Below are 25,289 nucleotides of genomic sequence, written 5' to 3'. Positions count from 1 at the left end.
AGAGAGAGATATTACGCAGAGATGTATATACGATTATACGTATAGTCTACACGTATGTAGAAATCTCGCTTGCAAATAGAGTTTTCTTTTTTGATTAGCAATAATAATAATAATGATAATAATAAATAAAAATAGAGTTTTCTTTCTTTTTTTTCTGAGTTAGGTTATTTGTTACAAGGGGATTTTATTTTTTTGAGAATCACAAATTGTTATCATTATTCTTCAAAAAAAAATTGTTATCATTATCTTTTTAAAGAAATTTAGAGTTAAAGAATGTTAATTATTAGTAACATTATATACGTGAGGATAAATGCAGTAGTTATTTAATTTAATCTAATGTAAACTAAATAAAATAAAAAAGTTTGAAGGAGTTGGGAATTTTGCTCAAGTCCACGTAGGTTATATGAAATTATAGAATGAGTATGGTTCACATTAAGTTCAAAAATATAGAGCGAGTAGTAACAAAAATTACCACAACCTTATGTACGAACTCAAGGATTTACGTTTGGTTTTATGTGTTATGTTTGTGTGTGTGTGTGTGTGTGTGTTTTTTTTTTTTTTAATCAAAAGGAGACAAAAGGTGATATAATTAGACAAACATGATAATAAAGAATTTTCATTTACGGTAGGACAGTTTAAGTAGTCTCACCGTTAGATTTGGTTAGAATTAAATTACATTAAAAAAAATACACAACAAACAGTTTTTTATAGTATCGACAACTAAAAGTAGAGAATTGTTAATTGTTTATTTTTCTAGTCCTATCAAAAAAGTTCTCAAAATAATAATATCATCTATCACACTTCAACAAAATAAAATTCATTTTTAGTAGTTTCTCTTGTAAGATCAGAAAAATAAACTACTGATAATTTTCTACATTAGATCATTAAATTTGTATAAAAAAATTATATGTTCCACATACTTTTTCAATCTGATGTGATTTTTTAACTTAGATTTAGTGTGAGAAATTGACCTATCAAAATGGAGATCATGTTGAAAAAAAAAAAAAAAATCCCTTACTTTTCTTCATTATATATGAGCCTTTCTCTCTATGTTTCTTTTCCCTATTTTCCTCAGTCTATCACCATTTCAAAATTCAACAATCTTTTACATATAAGAAAAGGATCTCTCTCTCTCTCTCTCTCTCTCAGGTAGAGGTGAAAGTGCGGGCCGCTAAACCCAATCCTGCCTTAAATAGGAGAAGAGTGTCAACCCAACTCTAAAACCCAAAAGGCTTAGGATTGAAATTTTATAAAATATTAAAATTTTTTTTTTTTTTGAAAAAGATTAGGTTGGCCCAGCATGAATAAATTTTCATGTTCAAAACCTTAACCCGACTTGGAGATTAGGGTTTGGCCAGACCCAAACTCGAGTCAACAGTGACAGGTATCGAGTCGGTCTATTTGATCGGGCCAAAATTAATCTGAAGTCTATTAGCTTGCAAATTTTAAAGGATTTAGGCGACGTTTAATTTATGAGTTCAAAATTATAGTTTATAATTTTAATTTTTAAAATTTAAATTTTTTGTGAAAAAAAATATTATAACATAACTAAAAATCATAATACTAAACCAAACAGAACCATGTCACCTAAGTTTTAACCACGCAGTCAAAAATCATACGCCGTGAATTTCTACGACACGTGGCTCAAAGGGGTGGGTTGTCAGCTGCGGACAAAATTGAAGAGAATCATTTGTGTCTGAATATCCGTGTCCTAATAGCTAAGGACCTTAAAAAGTTTAATTATTTAGAGGATGTTTGGTAGAGGGATTCATTCCCTGATTCAAATCATGATTCATAGTTTGCTACAGTATTTTCTCTTACAAAAAATTCATGTAAATCGAAAATGATTCAAATCACATGATTTGAATCGTCCAACCAAACGTCCTCTAGTCATTTTTTCGTTGCCTAACATCTGTAATCTGTCGAACTCATGCAATAAGTTAAAGTTAGGATTAATTATTGGTGGTGGGATACTTTGCAATTGCCGTAATCTGCTCTGTGGGACTCCTTGTTTTCTTGCGTAAAAGCTCATTGCTTTGTTTATGCATTTTAACTAACGTGTTCACTTTGAAAATGGATATATAATCAATCACATTAGAGCCGTCATATTGAGATTTTTAATGTTGTTTATTAGTAATGATTGATTTCACTACTCTGTTCAAATTTCCACTTTAATTGCACATATAGACCATACAATTCAAATGTTTTAGTTTAAATAAAAATTTAAATCAACAAACCAAATAGAGTCATATGGTTACATGTGAAAACTTGAATCTGTGAAGTGAACGAGGCCGACGGCCTTATTCACTTCACGGATTTAAATTTTTAATTTGAGCTGAGATATGACATTTGTTGATAGCTTTTTCACTGTAGTAGAAAAAGTTAAATGTGGCATTTTCTAAGAGTTTTTTACTGTAGAAATCTCAAACTAAAAACTCAAATCGGTGAAATTTACGTTGTGTTTATGAAAGTGAACGAATTGACAAATTTAAATGAGAAACGAGACCCCTGAAAAATAAGTAATTTGGGAGTTGGTAATAATGCTAGTGACAAGGCCAAGAGCAATCCCACGTTATTGGACCAGTTAATGTTGGAACTTGGCTATCTGCCATTTGGGAGCTCGAATGGCTAATATTTCGTTCATTAACGTCATAACGTTATTTGCAACAAATGCATGAATACTTTAGCAAAAAGAAAGAAAATAATTAAAAAAAGCAGATACACATGCATGATACAAATTTCACATTTTCTTTTTGAAAACTGTATCTATACACCTTAAATCTAACACTTTGATTTTAATTTTCCCGTACATTTAAATGGGACGCACATGCTAAAATCCATCACCTCGACCAAACAATCTCCGGTCCCCACCCATTAAAACATAACCATGTCATCATCTATCTTATTATAGATGGTTTTCAACTCTCCCACCTTAAGGTAATGGGAGTTTCTCGTAATGAGAGTTTTTCTGTTAGGTCTAAAAAAATGAACTATAAGTAGTTTTTTACTTTCAATTGTTAGATTTGTATAAAAAATTATTTATTCTGTATACTTTTTAATCTGATATAATCTTAACCATATCTGACGATTGAAAATAAAAAACTACCGTTAGTACATTTTCTTAAGGCCTAACATAGAAACTCCTTAAGGTAATATCAAATTGAGGGAGAGAATGTTAGAGAAAGAGATTGAAAGCTTCGTGAGAAAGTAGGTTCTCGGGTCAATAGTTTGGCTTTTTGCTAGGCTGTCGGCCTCTAACGTTCGATGGGAAGGTCACATACGTCACTGGAGTCGGATTCGTGCCGACGAAAGTTTAAGCAGTTATCAAAATGGAGTCGTTTAAGGGGAAGAGGTCATCCTTCTTCTGTCGTAGATATGGGACGCGTACATTGTGGGATCCTGCTAAAACTTCAAAAACTAGGTTGCGGTAGGGAGGCGAGAAAGGTGCTGTCGTCGAATGTGGCAATCGCCGCCCGTCGGCGGGCACACGCGCCGTCGTATTTCAAGTGCTTTTGGCACCTTTTTAGGTGTCTTTTTTATCTGGCGCTGCTCTTACTTTTCCTCTCAGATGTCCGGCGTTGAGGGACTTGATCTTGCTGGTTTGATACTTTCAATTTTCTCTAGCTTTTGTGTTGAAGCTTATTTGTTTGTAAATCGGGTGATACTTTCACATCCGACCCCCATTGGTTTGTAGGTTACTGCTGGATCTCTGTGATCGACTTAAGGCTGCTGTTTTGCTAGACTTTGTTTGGCGGGCAGAACTTGCTTTCTCTTCATAATTTATAGGAGATTTTCTCTATTGTTGGGATAGAGGGTTGCTTCGGTATTCTCCGAGTGGCCTAATTACCTACATGATGTTTTGTTAGTCTGCTGTGGATCGTGGCCCCACTTAATACTCTTCTAGTTGTTCAATGGCTTTTCCGGTTGCTATGCTGGTTCTCGTTTTTGTGGGTTTTGTCTTCGTGGTTTTTTCTATATTATCATGCCTCTCCTCTGTTGGAAAAAATAATAATAAATAATAATAATATCAAGTTGACGGTTCAAGTACATTTTCATTATTTCGGTATAGTTTTTTAGTTATACTTTAGTAGAGTTTTTTTTTTTTTTTTTTTTTTTGGGGCAAATCTACGACAGGGTGAGCTCTTTTCCCATACTGATGATAGTGTAAAATCATAAACACCCTTTGTTTAATTAATGAGCTCGTTAATTTCACAGATTTAAATTTTAAATTTTAAATTTATTATAATTAAAATTTTTTATAAAAAGTAATATTTAATTTTTTTATTATAATTAAAAATTTTCACATAAAATTATATTTTAATTTAAATTAAAAATTTAAATTAACGAACTGAACGAGGCTTAACTTTCTTTTTAATATTCCATAAATAAAATTCTAAAAATAAAAGGTAGATCCGCTGGCAATTGAAAAAAACAAATGCCATGATATTAACCCACAAATCAACTCACAAATGAATTTTGATGAATCAATTAATGCACGAATTGACATTTTTATTAATAGATATAATATTTTTATTAATTAATATGATAATATTTTAAACACTTATTAATATAAAAATAATAATTTACATATTATATAATATAAATTGGTAGAAAAATTATAATTTAAATTAATATGTTTAGCATTATTCTTGGAAAATACTTTCCCAAAACAAAACCAAATTTTGGAATCTGTCAATTTCTTTTCACCCAGCTCCTCACTCACAGTAGAGCCTCACTCCTCTCTGAGATCTCACCCTTCTTCCTTCTCTCTCACGGTAAATCCCCAGGCTCATCTCAATTAGTTTCAAATTACTATTTTGTTTGAATAATTCGATCGATGTCTTATTTTAATTAAATTTTGTCATGCGTACTTTCTTGTTGGTTATCAATCCAATGCATTTTTATGGTTGGGGAAGCACTTCACCACTTTTTTGTTGTTGATTTTCTTAATGTTTTACTTAATGGGTCTTTAGATAAATTGACATTCTTTTGTTTGTCGCTTTAGAAAATTCTTGTTCTAAGTGTGTGTTGACGTATTTACCTACCACGCGCACCTTTTTGAAGCAATGGAGAAGGCGGTTGGGCGTTGTTTTTGTTTATTTAGTTGTGATAATTGGATAAAAAGTAAGAAACTTTTTGAGTTTAGCAAGTGGAAAATATCGTAGGAACACGATAACAACTATTGATTACGGAAACAGATAGACTAAAGAGAAGGAAATAATATAAAGGAACGGCAACTACTAAAAATCTAACAAAATAACAAGTTATGGCTAAGCAAAAAAAAAAAAACTTGACAGGAAACAGTAACAAAAAGCTGACAAAATAAACTTATCTCTCAGATTATCTGTGGAAATCTAAAATGGAAGAATTTGGCTCTTTTAGGCAAGTGGCTATGGAGGTTCCCTTTGGAAAAACATTCCCTGTGGGCACAGATTATCTGAAGCAAAGTATGGCCTGCAATCAATCGGATGGAACTCAAACTTAAGTGAGTAGAGGTTGTTTTAGAAATCATGGAAATTTATCCCTCAGGGGTTGAGTGTTTTCCTTCACATTGTGAAACTGAGAGTGGGGGGCGGGATGAAAAAGCTAATCCTTGTTCGCTTCGCGGATTCGAGTTTTCAATTTGAGCTGAGATATGATATTTTCTGAGAGTTTTTAACTGTAGCAGAAAAAGTTAGATGTGACATTTTCTGAGAGCTTTTAACTGTAGAAACCTAAAATTGAAAACTCGAATCGGTGAAATGAACAAGGCCTAAATATTTAGCTTCCCTTTGGGCTTCAATGGACAAAGTTTTTAAGAGTTATCCGTTTTCGCTGATTATATTAAAATTGGAAAGATGTAATAGGGGGGTGATAGCTTAGTTTTTCTTTTCTGGTTATTTTTTTTGTCTTGGAGGATACTTTATCCTCTTGTACCTATATTTGATTTTTATCAGTAAATGTGTTTTTCTTATTAAAAAAAATTAAAGTCTTTCAGATTCTAAAGTTAGCATTGGATCTTGAATTGAAATTAGTGTTGATTTATTTGCCCCCTTTGTCTATTTTGCAGGATTATTTTCTGTTATAGTTGTTGTAGAATAGATTGCCTACAGTGTAATTTGTTCCAAAATGTATCAGTTTGCTTGATGAACTCGAGCACTCTTAGCTCAAATCAGCTTCTTTGCAGTCACAATCCCTGGGATACTCCACTTTGCAGTCTTTTGGGTGATCCAAAAGCGAAATGAATTGAATACTGTCGAAGGCAGATTGCTGATAGTTGGGTATCTTATTTACAGTAATTTATTCAATTGAAACCCGGCCGGCATATTTCTTTGGTCAATATAAGCTTTTTCCTTTTTATCATAGTTTTTGTTAAGCTCAGTTCTCAAATAACCAAAATAAAGCTGACTGAAATAAAATCTTGCAGATGGGGGAGCTGGCAGCTGAGAAGCACGTCAACTATATCATATCGGTTGAAAAGGTCTGTTCTTTACATATTAGCCACACACAAATAAACATATAGAATACTTCTGAAGATCTAAAAATATGTTGAATTTGTTAAAACCAGAAGAAAGATTCATTTGAATCGGTGGTGATGGAGCATTTGAGAATGAATGGGGCGTACTGGGGACTAACCACTCTTGACCTATTGGGAAAGCTACATGCCGTGGATGTCGATGAGGTTGTTTCGTGGATCATCAGCTGCCAGCACGAGTCAGGTCTGTATAGAGGGAGGCATTTTGGATTTTTGAATAAATTTAAATGGATCAGCTCAATTGTTCCCTAAGTGAGAATGATTAAGTTATAGGATTTAAAAATGATTATACTAATACTATAGACAGAGCGGTGATATATTCTTCTCTCGTTCTCTCTCCTTTTTTTTTTGGCTGTACAGGTGGTTTTGGCGGTAATGTTGGGCATGACCCACACATATTGTATACCCTTAGTGCTGTTCAAGTTTTGGCCCTTCTTAACAAGCTTGGCGTTCTAGACATAGAAAAGGTGTCAAATTGTATCCTTTGCCTGCCTTATTCTTAGAGGAATTTCAAATATTTTATAATGGCTTCTTGGAATACTATTACTGTGGTAGTTCAAATACAGATAGGTGAATGTTCCTAAATGTCAAGAGGTTATGGTCTAAAATAGTCATGTTAGGCATTGTGAGCTTAGTTTTTCTTGTGTTACTTAGCTTTTATGTTAGATGTTGCTGGGCTGCAAAATGAAGACGGATCATTTTCTGGGGATGAGTGGGGTGAAGTCGATACTCGGTAGTCTTTTCCTTCTTTTACTTTTTTCCTCATGCTTTTTTGAAGTTAGCATGCCTTCACTTTTTTGGTTTTCTTTCAGATTTTCTTATATCGCCATATGCTGCCTCTCATTATTGCATCGCTTGGATAAAATCAATGTAGAGAAGGCTGTGAAGTACATAGTCAGTTGCAAAAATCTCGATGGTGGATTTGGAAGCACACCTGGTGGGGAATCTCATGCAGGGCAAAGTAAGATACATGTTATTGCAATTACATTTTGGGAACTTCTGCTTTTGAAATTTGTGACATCATATACTATTTGTGGTGTGTTAAGACTTCCATTCGCCATACGTTAAATTTACATACGTCAAATTTAGTCCATTTAATAATGGCGATTATGTGCTCTCACTTTCATGATTTGCTCTTCGTAACATCAGTCAATAGTTACGGCTATGCTTTTTTGGCCATAATTGCAGTTTTCTGCTGTGTTGGTGCTCTTGCTATTATGGGGTCTCTGCACCATGTCGACAGGGACCTTCTTGGATGGTGGTTATCTGAGCGGCAAGTCAAATCTGGAGGTCTTAATGGACGCCCAGAGAAACTTCCTGATGTGGGTAGTCGATAATGTTCTTATCTAAATTGAAACTGTAGAATTATTCAAGTCCTATCGAATTTTTCGTGTTTCACCAGGTCTGCTATTCATGGTGGGTTCTTTCTAGCTTGATCATGATTGACAGAGTGCATTGGATCAATAAGGAAAAGCTTGTTAAGTTTATCTTGGACTGCCAGGTAGAATTTCTAACTGCATAGGCTTTTTTATTATTTTTATTATTTTCTTTTTTCTGTAACTGCATGGGCTTCTTGATCTTTCATAAAATCATCTTGGTAGTTTTGTGGCGATTGCGCTCTTATTATCTACGAGGTTTATAGTGCATTCTTCTAATCTCAGGACACTGAAAATGGAGGAATCTCAGACAGACCAGATGATGCAGTTGATGTTTACCACACATACTTTGGTGTAGCTGGTACCATCACTCTTGCCCTTTTTTCCCTTCTTTCTCGTACCCAAGAATTTCGCATGCCACTCTTTCTAAAAGTCATAATTCACAGTTCTGGAAAAACAATACTTCCCTTTTCTTCTTATCTTTGCCAAATGGATTATGAATTCCGATTCCAGCATACTACGATGGGAGTCATTGGTTGTGTAATGGATTTGTTATAATTTGATGTTTGTTTAGATTATTAAGTCTATGTAATATCTCTTTATGACATCTAAAAGTTTTCCACGCTTATCGATGCAGGACTTTCTCTTCTTGAATATCCGGGAGTGAAAGCCATAGACCCAGCTTATGCTTTGCCAGTTGATGTTGTGAACAGAATCTTCTTGCATACATAATGATCCTTTTCTGTCCATATTGCTTTCTAACCTTCTGATGACAAATTGAACTTGTAGAAAAGACCGAATAAAGATGTAATCTTGACAGCATTTGGCTTGTGTTGAAAAGGACAAAAAAATTTGCAACAAGAAAAGAAACTTCAAAGCTAGTGGGAAGCAATTGGATGAAATGCTTTTAGAAATATAAGCAAATAGTCATGGCATAAGTGGACGTCTGATTCACGGATTTAGAACCATAATTTATAACCGTTTTTGGTTTACGTGTGTTTTTTGTGAAGAAAAATACTATAACGAGTCATGAATTATGACACGAATTCTCATATCAAGCACTCCATAAAAGATTTAAAACTCAGTTCCTTCTTAATAGGAAAGGAGAGAGAAAGGAGGGAAAATAATTTATAATTTTGTTTCAAATAACCACCAAGTGCCAAGTGGTATCTGACCCCTCGGTGATGTTTCTGTCCAAGTCTCTCTCAATTGTACAGAAACGGCTCCACTTGCTGAGGGAGTAGGAATTTCGCTGGAATCCGAATGATGGGAAGGCCTAACCGAAAATAACAAAGAAAACGACATCATAGAGAAAAAGCCGAAGAAATGACAATGTCCCTCAAAACAACGATAACGTAACATCAAGGGCCCGTTTGATATTGCTATCAGAGGTTGCTTTTGGATTGTTAAAGAATTGATAAGAAGTTCTATACAGCTGATTTTAGAACCAACTATCCAGCAGTAAATTTGAGAAGTATGTGACAGTTGCTTTTTCACATGTTCTTCGACTATCATTATCTCGATTTGCTAGAATATCCTCAATAATAAATCTACCATTTTTATTTACGTGTAGCAAATGATAAATTACATTTATTTTTTGGTATTAAATAACATTTTTAAGTATGATGCACTTGATCATTGTTGAAAAAGGTACCATTCTAATTATTGTTTTTTTTTTTTTTTTTCCCCCGCTAATCGGTACCCATTCTAATTGTTGATGTTGACTGCAGAAACATGGAAAATCAGAGAAAGGGAAACAGAACAAAAAGTTTGCACATGCTACGAGCACGTCATAGTTATTTTAGGTAGTAATAGCTTCCTAAAGTTGAGTCTACCTTATTAAAGTGAGCGATGCAAACGCCCCAAACATGTTATAAACAATTTACTGAACTCTAAAACTCTATTAAAATTGCTCCTCCCTAGATATATATATATATATATATATATATATATAAGCATACATAACGTACTCGCATAGTAGATGCGTCATTATTATTAGAGCCGGTAATATGGGTCACAATACGACGACACGATTAAAAAATGACACGAATTTTACGGGTTAGGATTGAGAAAAATGAGATTTGGGTCAGAATTTAGTCGACCTGAAATTGACACAAAAAAACACGAGTCAATTTCAAGTTGGACCCGCCTAACCCGAACACGACACAAAACTCATATATTTTTCATTTCATATTTTAAATTTTATTATAAACTTGAGATATCATGATAGTTATACTCAAAATCTTATACTATTATTTGCTTAATTTCAATAGATGTTATTGTAATTTAGTGTGTTATGAATTTTAAATTATTTCTAATATGTAAAAAGGTAAATAAAAATATACAATTTTCGTGTCAATTTTGAATTCACGGGTCAATTTCGTGTTTTTTCGGGTCGTGTCGTGTCAACTCGTAAAGTGGTCGTGTCGTATTTGTGTTGCGGTTTTTAAAAAATTTCGTGTCATGGATCGTGTTCGAGTTGACTGCAAATTAAAAAAAAACGATCAAAACACGACACGAACACGACACATAACACGAATTGCCACCCATAATTATTATTGATGGTGAATTGGTGATCATATGATGTTTCAATAGAGAAATGCAAACTCTTGATTCTTTATCGTTGATCATCAGGCATAATATAAAAGCAGCCGAGTTCAAAAGAATCATCTATTTTGCACAAATAAGGAACTTTGGAACTGTTTATTCCTATCTCCCAAATAAAGATTATGTAATCTTTCAACAAAATATACATACAAAATTAAAAGAAAAATAAAAATTCAGATGGGACGGCCGCCTACCCTCAATAATGTGTAGCTCCCCCCGAGGACAAACAAAGAATCCATGAGACACAAAAAAGAACGGCTCAGGTTCAAAATTGGAGAATTCTCCACAAGACAAGCTCCACTTATCGTCTTGGAAGAATATCTGAAAATGAACAATCATGGGAAGGTTGACCTGCAAAAGGTGAAGATATAGAAATTTGTATCTTATTCATTACGCATGGTTCACGCCAAAAACCAAGAAGAAAAACAATGACCAAATAAAGGGGTGAAAAGACGGCCAGACGCAATTTGAGCTACTATCGTCTTTGATATTATTCAATTGATGGGGCCATTTAGGATGATTGCTGGTATTTCATGGTTTTGTTTTTTTGTCAAGTTAGCAAAGAGATTAAAAATAAAAAAGAAATGATTGAAAAAAAAGTGTTGATACCTTCTTGTTCACCGAGAATGTAAAATGGAATATGCGCAATCATCTTCGTGGCACCATCGCTCCACTTTACAGTGCCTGGATTCTGCCCTAGTCCAGGGGAAGGTTGCGAAGGCCCCAAAACAGACGAGGAGATTGCAGGTTCGCTCATTAAACCCAAATAATCACGAGCACGTCTCCAAACTCTAACGTCTGAGATTCGCGATCGAGCTACCTGAGGAATGCACATCAACCTAATTGATATGAGCTGTGACCGAAGAATGCTGGTTTGTACTATTGCTTCTAAAGCACAGAAATCAGGCCAAGGAAAATTTCTCAGAGATATTGAAAACACTGATACCGTGAATGAATTGATAACAAATATGGTAAAGCTAATGACCAAACCTTTCCCAAGGAAACACGTGCCCTAGGTAGCAACTCACGATGATGTGTAGCCAGCTTTGCTATAGCTGTAACAACAAAACACAGAAGCCTTGACTGTGATGACTTGCTGAAGACTTGGCTGGCGGAGCCAAAGGCAGATTCCTCCCTAAAGCCTAGACGACTACAGAAGTAAACAAATGCAAAAATGAAAGTCAAGGGATGAATAGCCAAAAGCACTACGAAAAGACCCAAACTGAGTTATTTAAAAAAAAAAGGAAAGTACTAAGGTAAAATAATCCATACCTAGATGAAAGGTTTTCGTATAAGAGTAATTCTAAGCCCTCAAAAAGCTCACGAGCTGCGTCTTTGTGAGATGCACCGCCCCCACCATGCTCTCCGATGGCCCAACACAGTTGTAACGCCAACTCTGACTATAGGAAAACAAAAAACTGAATGAATTTCTTCAACACAGTTACAAAATCTAAACTAACAAGAAATTAACCTACCTTTTCTGGGCTGTCATATGCTTCTGCAAGCCTATCCATTATTGGCTTCTGTAAAAGTTCTAGATAGTCAAACTTTTTCCATGAAGAAAAGCATTAAAAATAAATAAAATTAGAACGCATAAACATCTTAAATGATTTAGGAACCATAACTCTTGAAGAGACATACATACCTTTAGAATTGCAATAAAACCAGGAGAGCGTTGGAATGCAGAAAGCTTGAATTCTAAAAGCCTTTTCCGAACCTGCAGAGACAAATGAATACTCGTAAATGTAACTTCAAAATCTATCTGAATCTTGGATGAGTCGTAATTTTTCGTCACTATTCCCAGGTAACAAAGATCAAAAGGAAAAGAAAAAAATACATAATACAATAAAATTTAACTAGATTAGAAAAAACAAAAATGATAACATAAACATCATTTACTTCAAACACTGAGCAACCTTAATAGAGAGATTAATCATAATTAAATGCCTACGCACCTCAAAACAAAAGTTTTTGTCTGGCAACATTGTGGCATTTCTAGACATAAGAAGAGGAATCAAAGCGCAGATCAAAGCTGGAAAAGAAAAAAGAAGAAAAATCTCAGATCAGACACTAACTCAACAGAGTTTTAAATATAACTTTCTTCCATAAAAGGAAGATCATATTATGGCCAAAATAATATGTAGAACTGAGTATCGACATACAATCATTGACATCACGCAATGCTATGGCAAAATATACATCAATAAGCCGGGGTGTCATATTGAGTACATATTTTAGCCTATCAGACTGAGGGGTGTTGATTGCAGCCTGTAGTGCTGCAGCCACCACGGGGGAGGTCCAGTGGCGTTCCTGAAATGCAACACAGACTGAAATGTCAATGACTTATTTCAACAACCCAGCTTCAACAATCTTCTTGCCAAATAAGGATCGTAGAATTATTGTTCGCATATATTACACCTACTGTTTGCAAAAGAACATGCCTACTTGGATATTTTAAGTGCAGGCTACGACAGAAGAATCCAAGGCCAAGTTAAAAGACCAAAACTAGATCAGGAGATATGTAAGTAAGTGCCCACAATTTTACTTTATTCCTCTAAATTACTATATAAATGTACTAGAAAGATGGGAAAAAATTAATATCAAGATGATAACCATAACTCAACAAAACAAAGAAAGAACCAAAAATGCAAATAAAGGGAGCTGAAACATTCCAATTTTATTAGTAAAAATTAGATAAACAGTAAATGAAAAGTTCCTTAACAGCATATATACTATTTTAAGATAAGCGACTGGAAAGAAAGGCAAAGACATGAGGGCAATCTCCACAACATGCAAACATGAGTTTCATTGTATTCTAGAGAAGTCAAAAACTCTTATGGTACTATCTTTGCATAATTGCCTGGACTCAAGGCACTCTTTTGTATGCAATAAGAAAACTGAGGTATAAAGTACTGTACAGCAAGGCCATCATTTTCATCTTTCAGAAGTTCAAGGAACACAGGATCAGCGACATCTATCGTATTGCTGTCTTCAGATTCAGAATCTCCTCCCCCATCTCCAATTGTAGATCCCGTATAAGCTTCATCCATGAGTGCCAGTAGCATCTGCAAACACAAAAGATATTGTTATCATTTCTTGCATCTTGTAGAGAGCTTTTGTTAAACACATAGTATTGTATAAGAGATACCCTCAGGAGCCGTACTCTTCTGGATTGAAGCTATGCTGTTTCCAACTAGTGACCCTGAGCTCTTTTCCACTTTTTCCAATGCCACAACCAAAACTAGCACAGTTTAACAGTAAACGTCAAGATCAGAACTTCAAGAGAGAGGGAGAGGGAGATGCAAAATAAGCCAGAATAAAGCAAAAACTAACTTGGCAAGTCCACTAATGCCGGAAGTAGTGGAAGAAATGACCCAGGTGATACCAATCCAGGAAACACTTTCAGAAACGATTTCTCCAATCTGCACAGAGAAAGAAATATATGAATATTAGCAGTTCTAGTTGATCACATTTGGTTAATATCTTTTTGAACACAGTCAACTATAATACATCACTTTTTAGAAAAATATCTAACTGAACATGTGCACTTAAGCAGAATGTGGGTATATGTGAAGAACTTACTTTTCTCCATTCCAAGCAATCAGCTTCAGCAATAATGGAAAGAACTGCACGATACATAATTGTAATATCACAAAAGCTCATTTTTAGAAGGAAAAAGGAACAAGAATGAAATTACAGACGTATAAAAGGAAGAGGGGATACTTAATTTCAATAACCAGTTGAAGACAATTATGACCTTACCACAAGTGTTTGCAATTTAATTCTTTACACGGTAATAAAGCAACACTCAAGAGTTGGAATTCATAGTTTATATTTTACTTTATTTGTTGTGTCTGTGCAGGTGTATAAATATTTATGGCAGTGAGTCAAACGAGAAAAGACCATTTTACTTCCCAATCAACAGGAAGTGCTGCATATCTCAAATCATACCTGAGGCAGTAAAGTAGGAAAAGAGCTTAGAAGTTTTTTCTTGTTCACATTCAGAAACTCAAGGGTTGCTTCTGCAACAGCAGGATCTGCAAACTCACTGCAACACAATTAGAAGAGACGATGAGTGATGATCATCAAGCTTAAAGCTCGATAAGGAAAGAATAAGAAATTCCATGAGAAAGGAAAAGAAATAGGACAACATTCCCACCGAAAAATTTGCATATTTCAAACAAAGTAAGAATAGAGGATAAACTTTAATATTTGTCTCAAACACACAATATGGTCAAAGGAATTAACCATTTTAGAGGATAATTTACCCACACCTGATACCCAAACAATCTCACAGAAAGTGCAGCTTGATGGTCATTGAAAAGAAGAAACTATGATCAAGTATTAAATACATCTGAACAACTTGATAAAGATTTTAACAAACGACATTAGTACCGGCTCAAGCATGTCCTAAAGAATGTTCTTAAATTGGGATCAGCATCATGAAGAACCACATCACCGAAATCGAGATAAAATTGAAGGATAGCCTGATAGATATAACAAAAGATTGTATAAGCAATATGCTTAAATTATAACAGAAATGTGATCATTAACAGATAAGAAACTAAACAATATGAAGTTTCACATGTATTTCTTCAGAAATGCCAAAAAAAAAAAAAAAAAAGGAACAGGAAAAAGTTTATGCTTTTTAGTGATTTGAACTTTGCATTTTCCATATCCCAACTTCCAATGCTACTCCCATTATCAATACCCTGTCTCTCCAGGACTAGAAAATCCAAATTTTCCATGTTCTTCTTTATTTTCTCCCCCTTTTTGGCAATTAAATATAAATATAATTAAGCTAACGCCAGAGAAATTTCCATTAAAACACCAATGTTAACACATAATTAATTAAGCAAAATTAAACCAAACCAGTAAGAGAAGGCCGTTGGAGGTTTGAGACTGAGACAGAGAAGCGACTGAGCGTTGAAAAAGCCTGTAAATTTGTGGATAAACTCGAGCTATCAGATCCTCCGAGTTCTCAGCCTTACACAATTCGTGAAGCTTCTTCACCTAACCGCACGGCACGAAAGGGAAAATCAGAAAAGAAGATTCACAAAAGCAACACGTTCTCAAAATCTCGTTTTCTCGGCAACCAAACAGAAAGCTATAACTTTTGGAATTGGAGCTCACGGATTTCAGAAGAGAAGAATCGGAAGCAGGATCGCTGGCGATACTGGCGCTACTCGATAAGGCTCTGAGATGGATGTCCCAGTCACGACTTCGACCATCCATTTTTCTTTTCTCGAGGGGAAAAAAAAAACCGAAGTAATGATTTTTCCTCCTCGCTTTCGCAGAACGAAAATCAAGGGGTTTTTTTTTTTTTTTTTTTTTTTTTTGTCTTTTGGGTTTGTTGTCGCTGTTCGCGGAAGAAATCAAATTTTTTTGTTTTTTTTGTTTTACTGTTTGTTTGGCAAGAAAGTGGGAATTTACGATCCCTGAGTCTGATCTCGACTCGGTGAGTGAAGATCGACGGGAAGAATACAGTACGGCTAAACACGTGTGGAAAAGAGCAAGAGCGCAAGACCGTCATTCTAGAAAACGGCGTCGTATTAATTTTGGATGACTACAAAAAATATTTTTTTGGCAAATTTCATTTCAGATTTAATGGCTTATGCATATAAAATTAGTCCTATATGACCTCCAACATGAGATTTCGATCTCAAATATTGACTGAATCCACCAATAAAACACATCGACGAAAACAACTTATGAAACCCCATCTCGACATAAAAAAATTGAACGCAATTAAAATTTATTAGAAAGAAACACTACAATCAATATTAAGAATATGAACAACATGATATAAAAATAAATCTAACTGTATACCAACATTATTGTTAATAACTTGATTCATGTGATTTTTTTTAGAAATGCTATAATCACTTTTTTTGTCATTTTTTTTTATCACTTTATACATTTACTTTTTGTCACGTGCACTCACTATTTAAATAATAATATATTAATAGAGTTCGCGTGTTAAACAATGAATATAAAAAATAACACAAACATTTTTTTTTAATAAATCCTATGGAATTGAGCACAAGCTGGTGTGAATCGCAAATGTATTCTATAAAATGCCATAAATATCAGAAAATAAGGAAATTCTTTTTAAGAGGAAACACTCATAGTTGAGTATAAGACTCAAATTCAAGTTTCATATTTATTATTTATTCATTAATAATGTTTTTTTTTTAGTTTTCTTTTTTTTTGGGTAATTTGTACAAATGGTCCCTAAACTTTTTAAGATGTGACAGTTTGATCCGTAATCTTTTTTTTGACAAAACGACCCATAACCTCTTTAAAAAGTGGCAGTTTAGTTATTTCCATCAAATTTTGTTAAATTTTTAACATAATATATCACATGACCGCTTTTTTCAATACAATGACTTAAATGCTCCTATAATAATAAAAAAAAAACCCTCGCTTCTCTCTCTCTCCCCTGTTATCTCTTCATTTCATCTCCCTCAACCTCTCTCCTCAACATCATTGTTAGTTCTTCTTCAGAAGTCGAGGTCGGAGTTCTCTCTTTGTTAGATCTCTAACCATCGCGAGGTTGGAGTCTCTTTTCGCCCGATCTGACCATCGCGAGCAGTTCGTGATAGATTTATCATTTTCGACGGTAGACTCCTCTTCTCTGATTGTTCTCACGAGCGCCACCGTGGAAGAGAGGACAATAACGAGCAAGTGTTCGTTGCGATGGCAGACTTATCTTTTCTGAATCTGTGACCTGAGATCAGGCTGGAAATAGAATCGCGCTTTAGGCCGGAATCGTGAAAGGAACTCGCCAAATTTGGTTTGAGATAGCGAATGAAGTAGGCAAAAATCATGAATGAAGCTCGCCGAAATCGTAGAGCCGCTACCAACGCTGGTCATGAATGTATCTAGTTTGAGAGAGAAACAAAATAGAAAGGATGTAGGGAGAGAGAGAGAGAGAAGAGATAGAGGAGATAGGGAGGAGAGAGAGAGAGTCGCGTGACTTGCATTGACTTGCACCGTCAAAAATTTAACGGAAAAGACTAAAATGTCACATTTTAAAGAAGTTGGGAGTCATTTTATTAAAAATAAAAATTCAGGACTAAACTGTCACTTCTTAAAAAGTTTAAAGACTATTTGTGTAAATTATCCTTTTTTTATTAAGCAAATAGTCCTCACCCTCTAACTCACCGAGTCATTAGTTAAAGAGTCCACCTGGGCTATTGATCGATTAATTAATTAATTTTCCTTTCCGATATATATAAATACAATATCTATAAAATGCCAGGTAGATCCGCTGGGAATTGAAAAATAGTTTTCCCAAAAACATTACACGATGGATTTTAGAATCTATCAATTTCTTACACCTCTCGCTATCGCTTTCTTTATCACTGTCTGCTTGCCCTCCTAGCTCAGATCTGCTCTGCTGCCTCGCTTCTCTGAGATCTCTCTCTCTCCTCCCTCCTTTTTCACGGTAATCGCATTCTCTTTCATCGCTTTCCCTTTTTCGGCAGCTCAATCGATCTTTTCTTTCTATTTCCCCCTAAATTTCAATTGCTTTCTAGTTGAGATTTTGCTTGATTATCTCGATCTATATTTTATTGTAATTAATTAGTGTTTTGATTTGTACTTTCTTGCATATTAGATTCAATCTTCAACCTAGGTTTTCATAATCTGTGTTTCCATGGATGACCTAGAGAACGTTTTTTTTTTTTTTTTAGTGTGAACTGTGAAGGTTGCGCATTTATCGAATGCAATTTCATGTTTGTGGAAGCACTTGACCACTTTTTTGTCGATTTTCTTAATGTTACAGTTACTTAATGGGTCTTTAGCTCAATTGACATACTTTCCTTTGTCAGTTTTTGAAAAGTGTTGTTGTAAGCGTGTGTTGACGTATGTACCTACCGTGCGCGCCGTTTTAGACGGTTGGACATTGTTTATGTTTTCTTTGGATTTGATAATTGGATAAAGTATGCAACTTTTTGAAATTAGTTAGTGGAGAATATCATATGCAACTTTTTGAGATTAGTTAGTGGAAAATATCATAAAAACAATAAAAGTGGATGGATTTTCTCAAAATTGGAACACCATTATCTGAAATTTTGTCTTAGTTTATGCTAGTTTTTTGCAGGCTAATTACTACAACTGCTACTACAAATAATCATGTCAAGGAGGCAAGTAAATCCTGCTCGGCGTATTGCTGACAGTGGAAGCATCCCATTCGTTGGTTCTGTGCAATCCAAAACCCGTTCATCGCCTTTACTATCTGTTGTGCTTGTAGTCTTGGTACTTTACACTGCTATTTTATGCCCATTATGTCTCTTTACTTTTTTTAATTCTATCCATTTGTCTTATGCCAGGAACAGTTAATAATCATTGGTTTAATAAGAAAATATGACTTTAAACGTGTCTTTGAATTGCTTATTGATGTAAAAACTTAATGAACACATATTGAAATGAATTTAGTTTCAACTTAGAGAATATTTATTGATAAGCTATCTTGTTGAAAATTTCAGGGCGCGATTCTCATTATTGGCTATTGTTATAGCGGCTCAGGTACATCTTTTGTTTTCATTTTCAGTAGTAGTGGATAAAAGAAGGGTTGTAAAAATTTGTTTGTTGTTGTTTCTTTATTGTTTAAGAAACCAACAACATAGACAAAGATTATAAATAATTTAAAAAAAAAAAAAAAAGGATCTTTTTTGTTTTTCATTTGAATTCCATTTTCATTAGAGGAATGGAAGGATAGTTATGGACCTAGGATGATATTTTTGTTTCTTTTCTGCTAGCTTTGTTTTAGTCGAGAATTGAGAATTGTAAATTACCTTAGGCAACTGAGTTTGGACTTAATATGTTTCAGCTCAGGTTCTTATTCTTACCTCATCTGTAACTTTGTTTCTACCTGTTGGGATTTGTTTGATAGGTGGAGCGAGCAACATTGAGGCTGTAAGAAAAGTTGAAGGTTAGTATAACTGTAACATTATCGACTTTATTATTCTGAACTTTGTTTCTGTTTATATTGCAATGCGTTAGGAGTGCATGATGACATTTGCTGCATTCCTCATCAACATGGTAACCTTGATATTAATATATTATGAATTCTTTTTAGAATTTCTCGTTTATGTAGACTTTGTTATTTATTTTTCAACTTGTAAGTCAATGCATCTAGAATTTGGATATTCTTTGAGATTCCTTTATGAGGGGTGGGATGATGATGTATTTTGTACCAGTTGGCACAATTCTATGGGTAGTCTTATTTATGCATTTGTTTTTCTCTTAAAAGTATTTGGGAATGATTATTTCCATGCAAGCTTGTAAAAGCTGTGGAACCATTGCAATTGTTGATATCTATAATATGCATGCACAGGTGGTGTTTCGTGCACATATGAAGTCCAGACAGCCATACCTGTCCTGAAGAAAGTATACGGTGACAGCATGCATAAAGTGTTGCATGTGGGCCCTGACACATGTTCCGTAGTATCCAAGTTATTGAAAGAGGAGGATACCGAAGCCTGGGGTGTGGAACCATATGACCTGGAGGATGCTGACACGAATTGCAAAAGTCTTGTGCGCAAAGGCCTTGTACGAATGGCTGATATAAAGTTCTCACTGCCATACCGAGCAAAGTCATTTTCTCTTGTAGTAGTGTCAGATGCTTTGGATTACTTGTCTCCAAAATACCTCAACAAAACTCTTCCTGAATTGGCAAGGGTATCTACCGATGGTGTTGTTATATTTGCTGGTAAGTGTCTCATTACGCTTATTTCTAAGTGTATTTACACCGTGGGATCATTGTCTGGATGACTTCTATCAATTCTCTCTGCTTGTGAAATTGTTTTAATCTTGGTCACTTAGTCGATACATTAGATTCATAGGTGGTGTTTTGCAAATATCTGTGTATTTTCGAGGGAGTGACCTTGTGCAACACTATTGGTGAATGGTAGAAGTTGTAAAACTAGTTTTTGGATACATCTATGTATAATCTGTTAGCTAGATGTTCTTTTTGTTTATTGTATTTATTTTGATGGAGTAACTAACATTTGGAAATTATGGACTTGTCATTACTTGGGTAGGTTATCCCGGTCAGAATAGAGCTAAAGTCGCAGAGCTTTCAAAGTTTGGCCGTCCAGTAAGTGACAGTTGTTTTGTAAGATTACCATGATACATCATCACTATCTTACTTGATGCCATCGTTGTTTGTTACTCCATGTCATTAATTGTTTCATAAGAAAGAACAAGCGTGTTGATTATTTTTGTTTCCTGACCATCTCAGTGATAGTTTTCACTTGATCAATGTTGCTTCCTCAGTTCATAAGAATTTAGAGAGTTTACTTCAGGGGAATAACGGTGGGGTACTTTTAACTTTCTGCAGGCCAAGTTGAGAAGCTCCTCTTGGTGGATAAGGTTTTTTCTCCAAAACAGCTTGGAAGATAATGAAGCAGCCTCAAAGAAGTTTGAACAGGCTTCAACCAAGAGGTCCTATAAACCCGCCTGCCAAGTTTTTCATCTCAAATCATTTCAATGAGATTCGTTGTGCGCTTCATCACCCTTTCAGTTTTTAGGCGAAAACCAAGGCCTACGCATCTTTCTGCCCAAAGGGTAAGTAAGTTCATATGAAATGGAAATCACAGTCTCGTTTTGTGTCAAAATTAGTAGACAGTAGATGTTTGATCAGTGTATTTGTTAATCAAGGAAGTGAATTTCACATGAATTTGCTTCCTTCACCGCGTATACTTTAGAATTGGTACTTTCCGTCCTAAAATAGCTGCCTGTTTTTGATCTGTCATGAATAATTCTTTTCGTCATTTCATCTTAAATTGAGAATACATATCTATGAGCTGTTTCCAAGGTAGAGGGAAAACTCGGGCAAGTCTATGAATATATATATATATTTAAACTCAAGTTACAACTTTATTTAAGTTTACGTTCTTTTAGGGCTTGTTCTTTTGGAGTTTAACTTGAGTATAATTCTTGAGTTATAACTTGAATTGAACTTGTAATTTGAGTTTGTGTTTGGTTTTGTACATTTGAGTTATAGTTTGAGATAAGAATCTTTTTGAGTTTGTGTTTGAGTAAGTCAAAACTTGAATTTGTATTTAGACAGTATTTTAATAAAAACTCAATGTTGATGAAAAATTTTAATAGGGTATATGGGTCGGGTTTTATTCGTCTTTTCGTTGTCAACGCATAAAAAAAAATCATTTCAATCAGAATTAAAACGAAAAAGTTATAACATTTTTAAAAATAGAAAAAATATTGTTCATTAATTTGAGCTCGAGTTTCTGAACTCGAGTTGAAGGAGAAACTTGAACTCGAGTTTAAACTTGAGTTTAAACTTAAAAGAACATGAACTCGAATAAAGTTGTAACTTGAGTTGTATTTTTTTGAGTTTTTCACTCAAAAGAACAAGCCCTTAAGTTCTAATTTTATTCAACTTTATTTAAGTTATAATTTTAACTCAAATTATAATTCAAATTTAATTTAAAAATTATATTTAAGTTACACCATAAAAGAACAACCTCTCAGGTTTCTAAGTTGTCAAAATAATAATAATAATAATAATAATAATAATAATAATAAAGACAAAAAGCAAAACAATAGAAGAAAATAGTTAATGAAAAATAAGGATTAATGACACTGTTCGTCGAGCTGAACGACATGTTCTCAGGGCTACAAGTAAAATTTGTTAAGAGTTGTATATTCGACTTAGTAGACATCAAACTCTTAACAACACTTTACAACATGTCGTTTTCTGTTTTGCCATGGAAAATGATGACGACAGACTACAGACTTTTGAGTACACATAATTCTTGAAGTAAACGACACAAATTTGTACACATAGAGGACGTGACATTTTTCTGGACTAAAAAGACGTCCGATTGTAGAGGACACGATCTTTTTACTGAAATTTTCAGCCCTTACAAAAAAAAAAAAAAAAAAAAAAAACTTTGCTGTTTACGTGTGATCATATCTTTCAACAGAACAAGGCCTTCCTCTCTCCCATTTGTTCCATTTTCTGGTCTTGAGAAGCTCCACAAATGTTGCTTCAAAGCTTCCCTTTACTCTCTCTCCCTAGATTTCTAAAGCATAAAATAAGACACTACTCACAGCCACAGGAACGAGTTTGCATCAAAGTCCACAGGAGATGTGGATGAGACGGAGAAAATAGAAAAGATGAGGGAGAAAAGAAGAAAAAAAAAAAATTTTTTGGCTCTGAAGAAATACTTTGTTTGGATTAATGTAACAGCATCCCCTAAATAAAATAAAATAAGCTTTCAGCAAAAAAAAAAAAAAAAATCATGATAAACAATATTTAAGACTATTCCGTAGAAATAAATACGAGAAGTTATATCCAATTTAATCATGGAGGAATTTGAAATAAATTATTAATTTTTTAATGAGAAAAACAAATTATTAATTTGCTTTGTTTTATTATTACCATTACTATTATTATTAGTTTTTTATCCTTATAATTTTCGAAATAAACAAGAGTTTGTCAATAAAAAAAACTTTACTTACGAAATGTAAATGTATAAAGTCGGGACTGGGCTAACGTGCGCCGACCTTGTCTTGTCCATTGCACTGGATGCCATGGCCGCGAGAGACCACGCTCTCTCCCACCAACACCAGACGAAGAAAGTCCCTCTCTTCCCCTTTCTCTCTCTCCTCTGCTTTATCTCCGTCTTCTTCGTTCTCTCTCTCATCAGAAAGACTTCCATTCCTTCACAGTCTCCTCAGAGCATCCAATTTCAGAGCATCGACGGAGAAACGACATCCAACCAATTCCACAAAGCCGAAGCGTCCGACCAGCCGGGGATTCCGACCGGTTCTTGCGACTACTCCGACGGAACGTGGATCTACGACCCGAGCGCCGGATCGGCAAGGTACGACAACACTTGCAAGGAGATCTTCAAGGGCTGGAACTGCATCTCTGGCGACAAATCCAACGCTCGCGATCTCATCAAGTGGCGGTGGAAACCCACGCAATGTGAACTCCCGCCGTTTGATCCGATCAGCTTCCTTCGCACTTACAGGGACACCAGCATTGGTAATTTCTCTTAAATTGAGCTCTAAAATTCTTCTACTCAAGGCATTGTTGGAACATATGATTGTTTTGATCTAGCCTCTAGGATTTGTCTTTGTATTTGCGGATTCGGCATCAGATCTCAAGAACAAAGTTTCTAAGCTTCAGTCTTTAGTTTGTTTAATTTATTTTTGTCTCAGCAGATTTAGTAGTATATTTTGAGAACAAAGTCTGAAAGCTTCAATCTTTAATTAGTCTGATTTTTTTTTCTTTTACTGTTTTGCGTGATTGTCTAAGCAGAAGTAGTCGTAGATTTGGAGAACAAAATTCAAGCTTCAAGTTTAGCTATTTCGATTTGTGGTACGAGTGTGCTGTAATTAGAACTCATAAATTTTGTGCAGTGCAGGGTTTATTGGCGATTCCTTGAACAGGAATATGTTTGTTTCCCTTTTCTGCTCTCTAAAAAGCGTGTCGAGTGAAGTGAAGAAGTGGAGGCCCGTGGGTGCTGATCGTGGGTTTACATTTCTCCGCTATAATCTTACCGTTGCATATCATCGAACCAACCTTTTGGCGCGATATGGTAGGTAGGTGAGCGATTTTTGTTATTGCACTGTGATTTTCAGATTCAGTACTGCTTACATTCTGCTATTACTTTCTTTTTTTTTTTTTTTTTTTTTTTTTTTTTTTTTTTTTAAGGGTTTGTTTTTTAAATTTATTTTTTTTTTTTTTTTTTTTTTTTTTTTTTTTTTTTTTTTTTTTTTTTTTTTTTTTTTTTTTTTTGTGGTTCTAGAGGAATTGAATTTACAATGCATTTGCCTATTAGTTGTTTCGAGATTCCATTCTATGTGAAAAAAATATGCATTCTAAAGTTGCATAACATTACTCTTTTGGCAGGTGGTCGGCCAATGCCAATGGCAGTGTGTTGGAAGCTCTTGGGTATAAAGAAGGTTACAGAGTAGACGTTGACATTCCAGAAGGAACATGGGCAAATGCTCCGAGCTTTCATGACATTCTAATTTTCAACACAGGACACTGGTAATTTTGTTGTTCTTTTCATCTGCCATAGAGTATTTCAGTCACTTATGAAGTTATGATATGAGGGTATCAATGCATTTCTTAACTCTTTGGCTATAGCTGATACTTGATATATACAACACTTTCAACATGGAAGATGTTATTGACTGTTTATTTCCAATAAACAGGTGGTGGGCTCCTTCAAAATTTGACCCTGTTAAGTCACCAATGCTTTTCTTTGAAAATGGTCAGCCTGTGATTCCTCCAGTCTCTCCTGATGCGGGCCTTGATATGGTTTTGAAGCACATGGTATGCTTCTTCTCTTGTTGAAGATTAAGAACATATAGCTTTGAGTACACTCGTAATTATCCAACTTTATAGACATTAAAACAATTGATCCTCGTAGCGCTCATCTATTGCGCATTGAACAATTAGGCTCTCTGGAGTTCATTAATGCTGGCTATCCATAGTCCTGTTCTTCTTCTTATTTTTGTGGACTATCTTCATGTGTCCATTGTAGGTAAAGTACGTTGCAAAGAATATGCGACCAGGTGCCATCAAATTCTTTCGGACACAATCGCCTAGGCATTTTGAAGGAGGTGATTGGGACCAAGGTGGTACTTGTCCACGGCTGAAGCCTTTGTCGGCTGAGCAGGTGAGTCACCTTCTATAATTAAGATTCATTGGGTTTTATAATTATTGTTTTTTTGTTTTTAGACAAGCCATTTTCACAGATTTCCACCCCCCCCCCACCCCCCCCTCCCCGCACGCCCACCTC

At 34.8% G+C, this 25,289-nt stretch overlaps 4 protein-coding genes across 10 annotated transcripts in view; 3 read left to right on the top strand and 1 right to left on the bottom strand.

Annotated features, from left to right (window-relative positions):
* Positions 1 to 4,711: 4,711 nt before the first annotated feature.
* LOC21385786 (geranylgeranyl transferase type-2 subunit beta 1) lies at positions 4,712 to 8,774 on the top strand. 3 transcript variants are annotated; one of them, XM_024171445.1, is made up of 11 exons: positions 4,712 to 4,775; positions 6,050 to 6,255; positions 6,407 to 6,460; positions 6,548 to 6,698; positions 6,875 to 6,991; positions 7,181 to 7,247; positions 7,327 to 7,475; positions 7,703 to 7,836; positions 7,917 to 8,015; positions 8,176 to 8,251; positions 8,528 to 8,774. In XM_024171445.1, exons 3-11 carry the CDS (start codon positions 6,407 to 6,409, stop codon positions 8,620 to 8,622), a joined length of 942 nt encoding a protein of 313 aa, XP_024027213.1. In that variant the 5' UTR covers positions 4,712 to 4,775; positions 6,050 to 6,255; the 3' UTR covers positions 8,623 to 8,774. The 3 variants fall into 3 exon arrangements, with proteins under 3 accessions (XP_024027213.1, XP_024027212.1, XP_024027214.1); XM_024171444.1 differs by having other exon boundaries at positions 6,050 to 6,260; XM_024171446.1 differs by lacking the exon at positions 4,712 to 4,775 and adding an exon at positions 5,450 to 5,485 and having other exon boundaries at positions 6,050 to 6,260.
* Positions 8,775 to 10,534: 1,760 nt separating this feature from the next.
* Positions 10,535 to 15,917, bottom strand: LOC21385785 (AP-5 complex subunit zeta-1). Of its 3 annotated transcripts, none has more exons than XM_024171438.1 (16): positions 15,631 to 15,917; positions 15,370 to 15,510; positions 14,893 to 14,984; positions 14,449 to 14,545; positions 14,080 to 14,123; positions 13,831 to 13,919; positions 13,647 to 13,738; positions 13,416 to 13,562; positions 12,660 to 12,807; positions 12,453 to 12,529; positions 12,143 to 12,214; positions 11,973 to 12,044; positions 11,770 to 11,897; positions 11,488 to 11,647; positions 11,107 to 11,317; positions 10,535 to 10,848 (listed from the first exon to the last, which is right to left on the bottom strand). In XM_024171438.1, the coding sequence occupies exons 1-16, from the start codon at positions 15,730 to 15,732 to the stop codon at positions 10,799 to 10,801; spliced, it is 1,722 nt and encodes a 573-aa protein (XP_024027206.1). In that variant the 5' UTR covers positions 15,733 to 15,917; the 3' UTR covers positions 10,535 to 10,798. The 3 variants fall into 3 exon arrangements, with proteins under 3 accessions (XP_024027206.1, XP_024027207.1, XP_024027208.1); XM_024171439.1 differs by having other exon boundaries at positions 11,973 to 12,020; XM_024171440.1 differs by lacking the exon at positions 10,535 to 10,848 and having other exon boundaries at positions 11,307 to 11,385.
* Positions 15,918 to 17,763: 1,846 nt separating this feature from the next.
* LOC21385784 (uncharacterized protein At3g49720) lies at positions 17,764 to 21,301 on the top strand. Of its 3 annotated transcripts, none has more exons than XM_010106998.2 (7): positions 17,764 to 17,947; positions 18,605 to 18,759; positions 18,990 to 19,029; positions 19,397 to 19,435; positions 19,841 to 20,215; positions 20,547 to 20,602; positions 20,846 to 21,301. In XM_010106998.2, exons 2-7 carry the CDS (start codon positions 18,637 to 18,639, stop codon positions 20,996 to 20,998), a joined length of 786 nt encoding a protein of 261 aa, XP_010105300.1. In that variant the 5' UTR covers positions 17,764 to 17,947; positions 18,605 to 18,636; the 3' UTR covers positions 20,999 to 21,301. The 3 variants fall into 3 exon arrangements, with proteins under 3 accessions (XP_010105300.1, XP_024027204.1, XP_024027205.1); XM_024171436.1 differs by having other exon boundaries at positions 18,595 to 18,759; XM_024171437.1 differs by having other exon boundaries at positions 18,585 to 18,759.
* Positions 21,302 to 22,923: 1,622 nt separating this feature from the next.
* Positions 22,924 to 25,289, top strand: part of LOC21385783 (protein trichome birefringence-like 13) — a 3,708-nt gene continuing 1,342 nt past the window's right edge. The window contains exons 1-5 of the mRNA XM_024171441.1: positions 22,924 to 23,521; positions 23,904 to 24,081; positions 24,392 to 24,532; positions 24,700 to 24,820; positions 25,032 to 25,166. Coding sequence (XP_024027209.1) covers positions 23,002 to 23,521; positions 23,904 to 24,081; positions 24,392 to 24,532; positions 24,700 to 24,820; positions 25,032 to 25,166 — 1,095 coding nt within the window. The 5' untranslated portion in view covers positions 22,924 to 23,001. The remainder of the gene's footprint in view (positions 23,522 to 23,903; positions 24,082 to 24,391; positions 24,533 to 24,699; positions 24,821 to 25,031; positions 25,167 to 25,289) is intronic.

The sequence above is a fragment of the Morus notabilis genome, unplaced genomic scaffold (genome assembly GCF_000414095.1).
Source record: "Morus notabilis unplaced genomic scaffold, ASM41409v2 Scaffold1886, whole genome shotgun sequence".
Taxonomy (NCBI): domain Eukaryota; kingdom Viridiplantae; phylum Streptophyta; class Magnoliopsida; order Rosales; family Moraceae; genus Morus; species Morus notabilis.
The sequence above is the reverse complement of the archived record's forward strand: the minus strand, read 5'-3'. Positions and strand labels throughout refer to the sequence as shown.

What these genes read in the sequence shown, in the direction of transcription:
- LOC21385786 (XM_024171445.1), top strand. Translation starts at nt 6,407, where the DNA reads ATGGGGGAGCTGGCAGCTGAGAAGCACGTCAACTATATCATATCGGTT. An exon ending in ATATCATATCGGTTGAAAAG is followed by an intron (nt 6,461 to 6,547) that starts GTCTGTTCTTTA and finishes TGTTAAAACCAG; the next exon opens with AAGAAAGATTCATTTGAATC. An exon ending in CACATACTTTGGTGTAGCTG is followed by an intron (nt 8,252 to 8,527) that starts GTACCATCACTC and finishes TTATCGATGCAG; the next exon opens with GACTTTCTCTTCTTGAATAT.
- LOC21385785 (XM_024171438.1), bottom strand. Translation starts at nt 15,732, where the DNA reads ATGGATGGTCGAAGTCGTGACTGGGACATCCATCTCAGAGCCTTATCG. An exon ending in CCAACGGCCTTCTCTTACTG is followed by an intron (nt 14,985 to 15,369) that starts GTTTGGTTTAAT and finishes TATATCTATCAG; the next exon opens with GCTATCCTTCAATTTTATCT. An exon ending in AGAAGAGTACGGCTCCTGAG is followed by an intron (nt 13,563 to 13,646) that starts GGTATCTCTTAT and finishes TTGTGTTTGCAG; the next exon opens with ATGCTACTGGCACTCATGGA.
- LOC21385784 (XM_010106998.2), top strand. Translation starts at nt 18,637, where the DNA reads ATGTCAAGGAGGCAAGTAAATCCTGCTCGGCGTATTGCTGACAGTGGA. An exon ending in TGGTGTTGTTATATTTGCTG is followed by an intron (nt 20,216 to 20,546) that starts GTAAGTGTCTCA and finishes TTACTTGGGTAG; the next exon opens with GTTATCCCGGTCAGAATAGA. An exon ending in TTTCAAAGTTTGGCCGTCCA is followed by an intron (nt 20,603 to 20,845) that starts GTAAGTGACAGT and finishes AACTTTCTGCAG; the next exon opens with GCCAAGTTGAGAAGCTCCTC.